We start from the raw sequence: 15,458 nt of genomic DNA, 5'->3' as shown, positions 1-15,458 counted from the left end.
ATAACTGAAAATAAAGCTGTAATCCATAATCCTTTTACTATGCAACAGCAAATATATTTAAAAACAATTCAATCTGAACTTATATATGCTTTCCTAAGTGAGGATTACAGTGCAAGCTTATATTGCAAAACGTTCATTAAAAAGTTTGACCCAGACCTGAGGTCAAACTGAAGTGCACAGGAAAGCTGAAAAATAATTAAGCTTTCTGTTATCAAATACCTTAAGAGTCAACGAAAGACTGCACAGACATTTTAGGAACAATTCAGGCTCCCTCTTTGTTGAAAGACAGCAACTCAAATCTTCTCAAATCTATTCTTATAGCAGGATTTTGAATTGGTTATTTAAAATACACAACAGCTGCTCAGGAAGTCTTGTAATTTGAAGTATAATACACAGTTTCAGCAAATTTAAAACTATGAAGCAGAAAAAAAAAGAGGCCTAATATCAATCAATGCAAGGAGAAAAGCCTGCAGTAAGCCCAGAGGAGTTTAACTTTGTACCTCTGGTGAAACAGTGTGCACGGATAAACCTTAAAAGCATTTTATTTCAAGAACAATGCCCAAGGCTTTATTCCCTCCCACAAGCCATACTCTGGAATATAAGGGAAAACATCAGTTTTTACAAGACATTACCTCTTTTTCCTCCAACACCTTACTACAGATCTTCACGAGATCTTCTGGCCAAGAATATGATTGCTTTTCTCCAAAGACACCAAATGGTCTAGTAAAAGACACTATTTCTTTCTAAAGCAAAATCTCACTTCTTAATATATTGAAGCCATTACCGCTACAATTATACTAATGTACTGTTAATTTCAATTCCTTACAACTTGGAACACAATTGACAGGCCTGCTGAAGGCACAGTTTTTAGCTACCACAAATACATCTTATTATTTTTAGTACTATATTAAGTAATCTGAAATCCATATCCTTTCCACCAGCCTCGTAAGTTCTAAACTGGCAAACGCTAACATGCTTTGCTAAAGTCCATTCCCCCAGTAAAGGACTTGGAACTTACCAAAAGCAGGTATTACCCACTGATTAGGACACTGAGACTTGGAGATAAGATTCAATTACCTACTCTGACACAATGTTTCTTTGGTTCAGTGGGCAAGATGCTTATGGAATAGGGGTACAGAACAGCTACCTGCAAAAATAAATATTACTACCTTAACACAGAAGAAAGAACATTCAAAAGAAAAGTATCTGGAGATGTAAGGAGTGAGGAAGCATATAAATACTGTAACTATACATACAAAGGACAGAATATGTAGCCTTAAGGAGAAAGGGTTTGGAGCCAGAAGTTGTCATTTACAGCACTGCTGAATAGCACCTAGCACGGCAGAGCCCAATAATTATTGAGGTCAAAAGAGCTGTGGTGTGTTTATCTTGCTCTTGGGTTTCTTCCTATCTCTTTCTTCTTTTCCTTCTCACATAGCACTCTGCTCTTGTTCTCCTACTCAAAATCTCATTTTCGGTAGAGAAGGCCATTTTTATTTTACTAACTCTGCAAATTGTTGTGTGTTTTGTTGCATTTTTTAATGAAAGCTATGAAAGCAAACTTCCTGATTCATCAGTGTCACTTGCCTAAAAAGCCTTCCTACTTATTATAATAAGATTTTTACAAGACTTACAGAAACCTTACCACAATCAGCACTATGCTCTAGAGCATTAATCGTCACTTGATTTTTTTCTTTAGCAGCATTAATCTTAGCTGTGTACACTCTGAAATTGGGCCAGCAGGTAACCACCACTGTAGAGGATCACAGTGGTTCCAAGACAGAAAGATGATGCCGACTGAAACTGAAAGAAATAAACTGCAGTAACTGGATGCTGCTTTTTTTGGTCCAGCAAGCCTAACCGAGCGTTGTGTTGAAAAGACCATTTTAAAAAGACAACCATTTGAGCTAACTAGGCATAATGAAAAATGGCAGAAAGACATTTCATTATTATTTTGACCTAGACTTGTTGCTTTCCTTTATTGTAATAAATGTTTTTCAATTTGACATTATTGTCTTTAATCATACGTAAGTAGATATTATGACGCACTGCTCAACAGAACCAAATGTGATCATTTTATCCATCTCCAACTCCTCCTTGCCAAATTTCCTTTTTTGCTATACTACCAGGGGTTTATACATCTATATATATATACATATATATACACACATGTGTGGTTAGATTTTTTTTTCCTCTCTATATATAAGCTACTTATTATTAGTTGCTCCTTCTTCTTATTTCCAACACAGTGTGGAGTTCAACAATGAAATCAGTACAGGTAATGTCTTAATTTTTGAGCTCTGGGTCAAAGGCTAAAGCCCTTGATGAAGCTTGCCTGTTCCTGACTTTACATATAAAAACTTCAGCACTTGTTTACACAGTATTTTGTCCACACATTTAGGAATGTGACTATAAAATGAAATTGTTCCTTGTCATGATAAAGCATGATGCTCAAGAGAACATAACCACCTCCCTCACAACTGCGTAATCTGCTAAATACTAACAGTGAGTATTATGTCTTGCTTGTTGTTGTAACAGGTTCAGTAGAAAAAGAATCAAGATCTATATTCTTTTTTCCCCCCTCCCCACTGTATTCTCAGAAGTATTCTAGTAAAAAAAAATTGAAGAACTTTCACTGCTCCAAAAATAAGTGACTACAGAGCGGGAGGTCTAATAATATGACAGTAGTTTGGACTTCTCATACCTTCTGTTAAAATGTTGATGTTACACAGGGGGTTTTACAGATGTGCTGGAGGAACTATACATTACGAAAGTACTGGGGAACATAAATAGGGAATGTAATAGTTGCAACGTGAGCCATCACATGCAATTAAGTGAAACAACTATTAAAGCAGAAGTACTACTGCTAACTTCAGATAAGGATTTAACTTTTTCATTTGGAACACCCTGGATTAGTGTTTCCCATTACATATAAAGCACTTCTAGAACCGAGGAAACAAACCTATCATCCTGCTTCACCATCTTTATTGAATGAAAAAGACAACAGCAGCTTTCAAAAGCAAATCACTCTTTTCTGTTTAATCTTTGGTGCGATTCACACAACGATCTCGAATATGCATTTTGGGGGGATTCCTTTGAGACAAAGAGGTTTGGTAGATGGAGATGGAGCAGAGTTTCTCTATTTCACATTCCATCTTAGTGATTCCAGCTGCCTCTCAAAAGAACAGAGAATCACATTAGAACTTCTTAAACTACCAGTTATTTTCTGGACTGCAACAACACTGGAAAATCTTTTTTGAAAAGAAAAATGTTTTTTTAAAAAATTAAGAACATGCAATATTTTTCAAGATATTATTTCTTCCCTACCTGCTTAACCAACACATTTTTCATAACAACCATAGGAGATAGCGCAGGAAAGGAGCTGCTTGTGGTCCTCGGGCATTGCCAAGGTCCATCCTCTGCATTCCAACAGAGCGCATTCAGCACATCCTCGGAGTCCGTCTGCTCCATAGCACTTGGACACTCGGAACTTCCATCTGCCAGATGCAGAATTCAGCTGTTAGTTGTTCCACTTACTACTTACTGCTTACTACTGCCTTTCAGTTCTAATATTCTGCCTCCTTCAACAAGTCACAAAGAACAGTAAAGTTTAGTTCTGTAATATCAACAAAATTAAAGCTGCTATGAGAGCTGTCAGACAGTCTCTAATAAAAGGCTTTGTATTTATTTCAGGTCAGCTCTTATCCAGACATTTTCTCCCCCAAAAATCTATTACTTTTTGGCTTTTTGGATTTATCTCCAAGGGACTGCATAGTATTGCAAAGGTTGCTTTACTTAAAAGCTGATACAGGAAAGCACTACAGGCTCCAGCATTGCACATCCATAGTTAGCAATGCAGGCATTTTGTGTCTTGAAATTCCCTATCTAAAACTCAGTAAAGCAAGTATCTCTCATAGAATTGCTTTTTTTCTCATTTAAAGGTCATTTTTGCACAGTTTTGTTGAGTACTAAAATGGCACAACACATCTATTATTTTGCTGATGTTACAGCCATTATTCTCTGGGTTATCAGGCTCTACTAACAGTATGACCAGATCATAAGAGACACTGGGCAGCATAATCCAACAATTTATTCATCACTGCAAAGAACCAAAAGTAATTTTGACATCTCCACTTTAGACTCTAAAGTCTAAGATTCTTCCATTAATTCTAAATTCCCATGCCATTCAAATTAACGGATGAACTTTATAACTTGGTAATGTTCCACTTCAAAACAATTTGGTGGTAGGGCAATTGCAGATAAAACCTATCTTGAACAGAAAGGCCCTTCAAGACACAGACTGGAAGGGGTTACTCAGATTTGTTAAATGTCACCAATTAAAGCACAGCCTCAGCACAGTAGCACAAAAAAGGTAACACAGTGTTTTTCTAAACCTGAATATCCGGAGTCTTTGTCAGATTCAGCTGCCATACTGAAGCGATGGTTGAAGTTCTTCATTTCTGTCACTTTGCCCAACAATTCCTCAGGGGTGTCAGCAGATGACTATTTTGTCTGAGTGCTTCCATAGTGCCGTGGGCAGTTTTTAACATCTTTTCCATTGAGGAACTATAAAGAGTTAAGAACAAAAAGCACTTTATCTGAATCTAAAGAAAGTTTCATCAGTATAAGACAACAATGGAGGATAGTTGCTATCTCCTTTAATACTGTAAGTGAGCTAACTGCAGACTTTAAGAAATACGTTAAAATACTGAAAGAATGAAATTTAGATCAAAAGCTAATGTATTGGACATGTCTTTCCACCTCAAAAGGGTAAAACAAACTAAAAAATTAAAGGCTTTTCGTAAAAAACATTAATTTCAAGAATTAAAATTACTCAGGGCATTATTTAGCTTATGCAAGCTTTGCTGTCCCAAGGGCTGAATTGCAAAACAAGACAGTTGTGCTGGGTGAAGCTCTTAGTACAAATGCAGCTGAACCTGCAAAGCTGTGGTTTTGCTAACACAGTTTATTTCATTCTCAAGAGTAAGTCATAAGAAAAAAGGATGAGTGATCACAGTGCAGGCTAAAGAAATCTATACCGCTAAAAGAGCAGTACATACTGCAACATACTCCTAGGGGAGACAGAGACTTAGAAATGCCCACATCCAGAATGAAAACATTGAAAGGCTGAAACTAAAAGCTATGAAAATCAGAAAAATGTACTAACATTATGGCCTCCCACACTACATACTTGTCACAACCTTCAGCTGCCTCCTGAGGGTGGGCAGCATCGTGTAAGACTAAGTTTCTGCTTCTCTTAAAGGAAGTAAATGAGAAACTGGCTAACAGAAAACTGACAGAATTAAGTGCAGAAATTATTTCCACGATTACTTGTAGGAATAACTTTCCTATCAAGGAACCCACTGAAGTTATGTTTCAATGTTAAGTTTTACATTTAAATTACAAAAACAAGAACACAGGAGTCTGCATCATAGTCAGGCCAGTAGTCCATCAGCAGCAGTATCCACTACAAGCTGCTTCAAATGACATTGCAACAGACATTCTGGAATAATCTATACCAAAATACAAGTTTCTTCTTCAGGTCCTGCCAACTTTGTTAGAAGTGTGCTCAAAAATCATGAGTCTTAGCACCAGTATTGAATTCTGAAATGGGAATATGACAGTCTATTACAAGAACGATGGAATAATGATCAGCAGAAGAAAATTTCCTCAAGTAGCTACTTGCATCGCTTTTACTTTCCATCTTCAGTCACACTTGCCTGCCTGCTAACAGGTATGGAACAAACATGGTTACACAAGTGCAACCTAGATACTATGCTTGCAACGGAAGAAGTGGTTAAAGTCCTGATCCACGCTCTCCTTACTTAGCCCTTTCCAAAACAAATATATTTTTAAAAGAAAGTGATACACAGAAGTGTTAATATAAAATAAAACCCCCAAAACCACCTCAAACCAAAACAAGAAAGAGGGCTAGAAATAAAGTGAGAACACCTCATCTGCAGCTTTGCATCAGTGAGGCTTTGGGAAGGGCTGACACATGATCTCTCACAGAAAAAAGCAAAATACCACAACCACAATCGAAAATAAACAAACCAGAAGTGCCACTCCCCCGAGGCACGGGAGCGAGAACCCTCCTGCCCATACCCGGGCCAGAGCCGCCTCCCGGGCTCGGCGGGCAGGACCTCCGCCGCGCACCGCCTTCAGAACCGGGCGCTCACGCCGTCGCCCAGGGCCCTCCCTCCCGCTGATCCCACCCAAGCGTTCCCGGGCCCACACGCCAGACTTCTGCGGCACGAGGAGAGCCCACGCAGGCGGGCCGAGCCACCGCTCCGCCACACGGCGAGGCGCACCAGGTACAGCACAGTCCCGGGGCCCCAGGACCACCGCCGCCGCCGCCACCGCTCGCTCACGGCCACGGCCACGGCCGCCGCCTCCCGCCGGGCCGGGCCGGGCCGGGCCGCCCCTCACCTGGGCACGGGGCCGCCACAGCTCAGCCGCGCCGCGCCACGCCGCGCATGCGCCGCACCCGCCCCGGGCACGCCCCGCCCTCACGGCCGCAGAGCGGGAGCGCGGCCGGCGCGCCCCGAGCGCGCATGCGCAGAGCGGGCTGGCGGGAGAGCGGCCTGTGGGCGCGCTCGTTGCTCCGCGCTCGGACGTGTGAGGGAGCCGGGCAGGGTGAGCGGGGTCCGGAGTTCGGCATGCTGGGCCTCCCAAATACTGTGCAAAGAAGTACCATTCTTTGCCACACAGAAGGTTTGGCATTTATGCAGCTTCTCTCACTCTATGAATGAGGGAGGAAACACGGACAGACACTTCAAATATGGGGAAAGCAGCATCAAGAAGGTCTCAAACTTGTCTCAAAGAGGGAAGACGAGGCAAAAAAAAGGGATCACAGAATCAATTAGATTGGAAAAGACCTCGGATCATCGAGTCCAACCTATGACCTAACACCACCATGTCAACTAGACCATGGCACTAAGTGCTACATACAGTTTCTTAAACACTCTCGGGGATGGTGACTCCATCACCTCAAGCACCCTGTTCCAGTATCTAATCATCCTTTCTGTGAAGAAATTCCTTCTCATCTCCAGCCTGAACCTCCCTTGGAACAGCCTGAGGCTATGTCCTCTTGTCCGGTCTCTGGTTGTTGGGAGAAGAAGCCAAACCCCGCCTGGCTACAGCCTCCTTTCAGCCTCCTTGTGAGAGTGATAAGGTCATCCCTGAGTCTCTTTCTTTTCTGGGCCGAACACCCCCTTCTGCTCCTCACAGAACTTGTGCTCTAGATCCTTCACCACCTTCATTGCCCTTCTTTGGACTCACTCCAGCACCTCAATGTTCCTTCCTGAATGGAGGGGCTCAGAACAGGACACAGAACTCGAGGTGTGGTGTCACCAGTGCCAAGTACAGGGCAAGAATCACCTTTTCCTGTCATGAGTGAAAACAAAAAACCAACCAACTTTTACGTGGTTGGGAAGTGTTGAAATACGTGGATTTGGTTTACATGAACTGCACATAAACCAAGAGCAAATAAACAGGAGGAAGTGAGTCTCTGGTTCAATGAAAAAACTAGAGTAGCTATTCTTGTTCTGAGAACAGCATAAATGCTACCACCACCCAGAAAAATGTCAGAATATTTTGCATTTGAACATGAAAGACATTACATTAGAGAAAGCTGAAAAGGCTGTGTAGAAGACCACAGCAAAGACACAATGAATGCCTTAAATAGAAATGGAAAAAACACTTTCATTGTTATGATGGTCTGGTTAAAGAACCTGAAATATGCTGATTAAAGAGGTCAACAAGATCTAATAAATTCCTGAATAAAAAAGAGAAGGACCTTTCATCTCAGCATAGTCTCATAAACAACTTGTCAAATGCAATACAAAAATGTCTGAGGTTACATGGAATGACACTTGTCATTTTAAAGAATGTGGCACTGATAGGTTCCAGTCCTACCAATCTGAAATGCTGTGAGACAACACAGTGACTCTTATTCTTAGGATGTATTTTTGAGCACTTAAATGCCAGAGTTGGCTCTGTTTACATCTAAGCTGTAGTGTGAGATGTGTGATCTCTGTACTCTGGATTTGGATCCCTTACTGTTCAGGACTTTTGAGTTCTGAGGCAAAGCATGCTAAGAATACTGATGTATCATCTTATTTGCACAGGCATGGTCCTGGGTTGCCTTGTATCCAGAAACAGCCCTTACAGTCCTCCACAGATGGCAGATTTCTCAGGGTATGGAGTATGTGTGGGTGCTCAGTGAAAACAGCTCACCAGAGAGCAAATAGCCTGTGTCTGGGACAGACAACCTGCTGTTCAGTTCAGGTGATTCAGAACAGATTTGGAATATGTGATACCAGCCCTTCATCCAAGGGGCAGCGGGTAGGAGAACTGAAATACTATATTGTTTAATAGAGAAGTTTGCTTGCATAGTCAAGGTAAACCTCTAAATAAATAAAATAAATTAAAATCTTATCACCTGAATTGTCCCTGAATTAAGTTGACTTAAACCTTCGGTTTGTATTGAACATCATCTAAATTCTTCCTCCTCCAAAAACACTGTTTTTGTAGTTTTAATAGTATTTCTGTCATTGCCCTTTCTCTCCCTTTTCCTTTAATTTGATTCTTCATTGATCCAAGGTCTTATTTACTGTGTAAGTTCAGTGATTACAGTCAGTGGCAACAGGATGTTTTCCTTTTTCCTTATGTTATACAGTGGTTGATTTATTTATGCTAAAGGTGAGTGTTTTGACGAATATATATTAACTTTTTGTTCACTTCCCTGTTTATTCTGGTCATACAACAGGAAAAGAGTGAAAAGGATATGTGTGAAGTATGACTGTATGTTTATTCAGTGTAGGTGATTCAACACTTATTTTAAAAAGGTGTTGAATCTCTTCTTTCAGGAGAAAATGCAGAAATCATCTTTCACGGCTTAAGAGACACAAAGGCAAGTTTTTATCTAATGAGATGGTTAAATAATAGGTCTTGTGTGCTTACTGAACGATTAATAAAAGTGTTGATGCATAGACTTCATAAATGCTCGTGAGACAAAGAATCTTTTGTCCTAACACAGCAGTAGAAAGAAATGTTTGGCAAACTTTGAAAGTAAAACATAGCCAGGTCAGAAGAACGTGGTTTCATATTACACTGTCTGAACTGGAAAGGTTAGGTCTGAAAACACCATGTACTAAATCTTTTTGCTTCATATACTCACTGCTTTGTTTTGCTATCACAGACAAAATACAATTTAACAAGTACTATATTGTATTAAGTTAGTTTGCAAATAAATAGCTTTATTCATCTCACCTCATTGAACCAGTCTAATTTTTATGATATTTTTAAACAGGTATCTTTGTTCCTTCTGTTATTCACTTCTGTAATTTTAATACATGAATAAAAGAATATTGTTCAAATAATGCCTCTTAAGTTTCCATTGGTCTCAACAAAAGAATGAGTTCATGCAAACAAAGTGTGTTGTTGGACATTAAAACAATGTTAAAGCTCAAAATCTCTTTGAAAAGAAATTCCACGTATGTATTTTGTTAATAATTAATATTTAATAAATATTAAAGCAGGAAACATTGTATGATCATGTGCTCTGACCTGCAGTCTATCACAGGTCATAGAATTTCACCCAGAAGTTGACTTAAGAAGATTTTTCTCTAATGAAAGTACTTTAGTAATGGCTCCTTTTCTTCTAAATTTCAGCTTTAGGTATGTGTTCTTTTCAAAGTACACATCTTTCATATTGTTATATCCATCTGCAACTTCATCTTTACCATAAATATATACAATTTAAGACAAGGCAGAAGTAAGGTAATTTTAAAATAACAAATTATTAACAGAGATGGCATATCAAGAATAAAGTACTTCTAATGCTCTTACACTCTTCTGTACTATTTTATGTTGGAGGACAACAAAGCTGGATTTAATATTCCCTTTACAACTCCCAGACTTTTGGGCCAGCTGGGTATTTGGAAGCGGTTCTGAAGAGGAGCCCCAGTAACTGCTTTTAACCCTTGCAGCATCAGAGCGTTGCAGCAGTCCAGAGTACTCTGGAGAGCAGCAAGCCCTTTTGTGTTCCCTCACCACCGCAGCACAGTCATGTTCACTGTCTACTCTTCAATATAGTGTGTGGAAAGCTACAGGGTGTAGAAGGATAGCTTTACGTAATCAGTGCAATGCTGCCAGGGAGATCGCTTCATGATAGTGTTTTTTCTAGTGGAAAAATATAAAGGATTTACACTGTTGTCATGGAAGAGCTACCATTTGCTCCAAAGCAGGCTAGATGTCATTTTTCCACGGAGTTAAAAAATTATTTGGGTTTGTATTTCAGATGTTGGTGGTGGGTTTGGGAGTTTTTATTTCGTAAGTGTTGAGTTTGCTAAGACCATCTCTACAGCCTCTTTAATATGGATTGTAACTTGTCCAGTGCCTTAATTTTTCTAGTTGCATCTTAATTTTGTGAACCTGAGAACTGAGATAAGCATCTTCACATTCTATATGGCTTCTCTATGCCTGCGTTACTTGTAAAAACCACTGGGTGTCGTGAGTCTCTTTGGATTACAGGATACAGAGAAGGACAAATTTAGTCCAATCAAGGACTGCCTATGGACTATTTTTTCCAGGTGGGAAGGCCTTTGTCTCCTTTACATAGGATTAGAATAGGGAGTCCCAAATCTTACTTTAAAATAATTTTATTTGTTTAGGTAAATGTGTGATTCTTGGGGTTGTCCTGTGCAGGGTCAGTAGTTGGACTTTGGTGATCCTTGTGGGCTCCTTCCAACTCAGAATATTCTGTGATTCTTTATTTATGTACCAAGGGCTGCTAATATGAGATAGGAATACTACAAACAACAGCCTAATTCTCTACATGTTTTATTCCTGTTACCATTTACTTATTCAACTGAATGACACCTTGTTTAGCGGAAAAACATTAAGATGTCAGTAGATAATTAAAGAAATCCTGATATCATAAATGTATAACATAGTAGAATTAGGGATGAACTGGTGATCTCAAATGGGTATTTTCCTAATTTTTGGGAACGATATTTGACATGTCTGTGTCTGAGATTATGATTTTGGGAAAGATTTTGGCCTGTTATTTTCATCATTTTTGCAAGCAAATGAAAAGGCACAAATATGTGACTTTATATACAAGAATAAAAAATGTGCTTCGTACAGAAGAGAACTTGAATCTTGAACCTTTGGTACAGACCTGTGCTGCAGAGGATTAAAGACCAACCATATTAGTTGCACATAGGAGGATTACATTTCCTACAGACTAGTCAGTAGGAGATCATATGATGTGGTAACATTGATCCAGCCATGTGCTGTGCCTCACAGTATGGATAGATGAGCCAGGGATATAGACTGGACGTAGGCTTTCTGAGAGGCTCAGATGCCACTGTGACTCAGTTGCTTTCCCTGTGGGTTTGTTATGTTAGATGGCTGAACTGATCTGGTGTGTGGAGGTTCTCTTACTAGTGGTTGAAGCTTTGCCTAACAGTATGATTGTGAAACGTTCAGATACTAGAACCATCTGAAAGACAAATATAGAACTGTCTCTTGGTTTGCAGGGCAAAGTATGTTTCCCTATTATAGGGAACAGTAGCAGGATATATTTTACCTTTAACTTAGAAACCTGCACTGCACTGACTAGCACAGCAAAACACTGAACAATTTGTATCCAGTGTGGCAGGAATTGTGAGGGCTATAGGAGCAGATCAAGAAAAATCTGCTAAGTGCTGATTTTTACAGTGGACTATGTACAATGTAGCCAAATCTGAAGAGATTTTTATGACACTAGAAAAAGGTGCCTTGGTTGTAGTACTTCGTGGGTGTAGCAGCTCTTCTGGAGAAGTCTTATTAAGAGGATGTCAGTATCAATTAAAACGTGCTTTTGTTCTGGAGTCATTTATGGACCCTGTTGCGGTCCCTAATTACTGTTTGCAACCTATGGTCAGGGAGAAACTAAAAACGAGTTTTTATTTGAAGTGGTATAGCAGTATGGACAGAAGATGTAAATTGGATTTCTAATCTGATTTCTATTGTGCTGAATTCATGAGGAGCTCACCAGTCTTGAAAATGGGACCACTTGTTTGTATGTCTGGGAAAATAACAGAGTTTCTGTGAAATGTCTGAAAGTAATTGTCTTTCATATTGTATTGATTTAATACAAGGAAAACCTTTAAGGCATATCTGTCAATATCTCTGAAAAGTCCACTGAAAAATTACATAGTTTACTTGTGAATACAATGTTAATCAGTGCAGTACAGAATTAAAAAGAAATAAAATAGGTATAAAATGTGGTGGCATTCTAATTGAAATACAGTCGTTGGTTTTGTTAAAAACTTTTGAAATCTTGGACTTTCCTAGAATGTAGAAATACTCTTCTTTTATTAAAGTTAATATAGCCCTCTAAATTTCCAACCTGCCAGAACAGTTTTATGTTCATCAGTTTTCTCAAGTGTGACTGTTATAGTGGTCAGATAAAATGGAGGATTGCATAGTGAGAATAAGAATGCCTGAAAAATGTGTTTTTCTGATCCCAAGATAATTTATGCAATTGGATTTGTGATACCCTGCTGTAATATTTCTTTTCTTTGTAGTATTGCTGCATGGAGAGAAATAGCATTGATACTAAGTGCTTGTATGTTCCTGCAGACCAGAGAAAGAAACCTGTAATGGAATATCAGAAATGACAAGCATACCCAGGCTGTCACAATCTTGTCCAGCTCTGCTCTGCCAACAAATAAACTGTTTAAATAGGGCAAAAGCAAAATGTACTAAGGACAGTTGAGTATTTACCAGATGTTATGGCATTTGAGGCTCCAGGACTAGCTCTGTGTAGATATAAGACTGAATTAGATTATTTCAGTTTTGCCAAGGGCAGGAAAAATCATATCTTATTAGGGAAGACAGTTTTTCTTTTTTTTAAAGGAAATTCTCCACATGATGGCAGTAAAAAACCTCTGGAATTCAGAGGAGGTTTGTTTCACCTTCAAAAGCCATAGGGGAAAAAAACAAACCAAGATGAAGAACTGAGTATGTGACTGAGCTTTTAGATTTCCCATTTTTCTCCTGGTATGTCTTAAATTCCCCAGATAGTTTTCCAGACAGCAAGGCTACTTGCAGCCTGGGACAAGGAGAATAGGTCACCTGTCACATTATACTAGGGCACAGTGTCACTCACAGGCACGCCTTCAAAAGATATTTTTGGTTTCTTGTGCTGTGTATTAATGTGTAGACGGAGAGGATAAAGAAAAAAAGAGGTTGTGTTTAATTCCTATCCACAAACTTGTCTCTGCCTAAAGAACTTGGAGACTGTAGCTCATCATTTCAAGTCACATAACAGAGCCCTTGGATAAGCACCCAGTTTGCCCCAACTGGGCATTTGACCAACTTGGTTTGATTGCTGTAACAATGCCAGAGAGAGATTAGTTGTGGAATGAATTTGCAGTTGAGACTCAGCCTGTCTAGAGTGCTTGGATATCTTGGTGTATGGAAGCACTTAGAGAGGAGTGTATTTAAAGAACCCAGAAGCAGCTGTGTGGCTAAAATTAAAATGCGTTTTTCTTGTATTGTTTTTGCTTGGTTTCCTGTTGCACACTCTGGACCTGTCTTACGAGAGCAAATGGGCAAAGGAAAGGGATGAGTCAAAGGGATGAAAATCAATCCTAGAAATTCCTGCTTTGCTTTTTACAGCCTGGATACACCAGATATTTGACATGAAAAGGCCTGTGGCTAAAACAGTCTTTGAAAGTCTGCTCTTTATATTCGTATGCCTTTCATTCCATTCTTTAGTCATTTAGCCCATAGATTTCATTTCTGTGTGTGTACAAGGATTGCTGCTCCATTCCTTTCTCCCCATCTTTCCTTCCCAGAACATAGGAGGTTTAATTCTACAGTAGCTAGCACCAAATGTGTTATAGCTGATCAAAATGTTTGTAAAAATATCAAATATAAGTGGCAGAAAAGTACTGATGTGTAAGTGAAAGTATAAGGTACAACATACAGATGTATCAGAACAAGGTCTCTGATAAAGCAAGGTTAAAAATATAAACAAGGTTAATTTATAATCAGTAGAGCAACTGCTCCTTTCGCAGAAAGATTATTTTCTTTGAAAGAGTATATTACTTAGAAGTCTTAGCATAAAAGACATTTAGCAATAAATTTATATTCAGATACTTCTGACAGGGGAATTATTACCCCAATATATTGTACAGGGAATTAGGAAATAGTTTTAAAAACTTGGTCAAGGTCATATAGGAAGTCTGTGGCAGAGTCAACAAAACATGAGAATAGTAAGAGCAGTTCCTGTTCACCACTTCCCTCTCTGATCATGTGTCTTATAGAGATTGTAGAGCCTTGCTGTCAGACCAAAAACTTGCTCAATCTGATGCCCTAAAAGCTGCTTTGAAGCTAAACACAAAACTCTTAAGTTATGGGCAGCTTGGGATATGATTCCATATGATCTTTTAGCAAAGCAAAAGGACATATTTATCTGTCATAGTGAATGTAAAGGAGATATTCAGAGAAACAAAACTGCACTCAACACCAATAAATCTACTCATTCCATCTGCTTAAAATGCTCTGAAACATTTTTTTTAATAGATTAAAAAAACTAAGAATACAAGTATGTGTTAAGCCATGCAGCTTTCCTATAGAGTAGAAATGCTATTAAGGAATAAGATAAAATGACCAGCCCTCCTTGCCACTGATAAATGGGAAAGTAGAAGTCAGAGGTGTTAATTCCCCAGTTTTTGAAACCATAGGTCAGAAGTGAGAAACATGATTTCATGTGGCTCATCTATATTTTTAAGGGGTTTACGGTTTTTGTGTACATGCAGCTTTTCTGTTTGTGACAAGAAGAGTTGCATACTGTAGTCTGAACCCCCTGGTCAGCAGCACTGAAAGGGTCATATTTGCAGTTTGAATGGTCAAAGTCTGCTCTAGAAAAAATGAAACCTAAAAACCAAGGGGTGGTTAACAGTCTGAATAAAACAACAAAACTGAAACTGGTACTTGTCTAAATCAACCTTCTGCAATCAGCAATCATTTTGGCCAATGTTTTGTGTATTCTGCCAAAATCTCTCAGGGGTGAAAAATTCAGGAATGGTAGCCCCATTAAAGGCTGCTAAAAACTGTGGCTTTCACAAGTCCCGACTTCTTTTTCCTTTTTGTGGTTATACAGGTAGTGCATCTCTGGTAACCTTGTATACTGTCTGAAAGAAGATGGTGATTACATTTTCTGGTTTGTTTTTCCTCTTCAGAAACAGCTCAGTTGTGAATGACCCTGTGTGATAAGTAAGAGAAATTCAGTATGCAGTTTTGGTGCTACAAAAGGGCCCACTGGCAATTTCAATGCATATTTCCCAAGTCCTCGGAAAGGTCATTGAGGGTCTCCATTACATGCAGTCTAGAGCCTGCTACAATTTTCTCATACAATTTAATCTGCTGCCTGGATGGCCTCCAGTGTACAAGCAACT

General features: G+C 39.2%; 1 protein-coding gene across 2 annotated transcripts in view; it reads right to left on the bottom strand.

Annotated features, from left to right (window-relative positions):
• The window catches only part of CIPC (CLOCK interacting pacemaker), a 59,069-nt gene that overhangs the window by 3,987 nt on the left and 39,624 nt on the right, over nt 1-15,458 (bottom strand). The window contains exons 1-3 of one of the 2 annotated variants that reach the window (XM_014869794.2): nt 6,430-6,515; nt 4,395-4,566; nt 3,328-3,497 (exon numbers count right to left, since the gene is read on the bottom strand). In XM_014869794.2, the coding sequence (XP_014725280.1) occupies nt 3,328-3,497; nt 4,395-4,458 (234 nt within the window). In that variant the 5' untranslated portion in view covers nt 4,459-4,566; nt 6,430-6,515. Of the gene's footprint in view, nt 1-3,327; nt 3,498-4,394; nt 4,567-6,429; nt 6,516-15,458 lie in introns of those variants that run through there. The other variant, XM_088167404.1, reaches the window with a different exon arrangement.

This window comes from Sturnus vulgaris, chromosome 6, assembly GCF_052056855.1.
Source record: "Sturnus vulgaris isolate bStuVul1 chromosome 6, bStuVul1.hap1, whole genome shotgun sequence".
In the NCBI taxonomy this organism is placed as follows: Eukaryota; Metazoa; Chordata; class Aves; order Passeriformes; family Sturnidae; genus Sturnus; species Sturnus vulgaris.
Note: the sequence above shows the minus strand (reverse complement) of the source record. Positions and strands in the feature narration are given on the sequence as shown.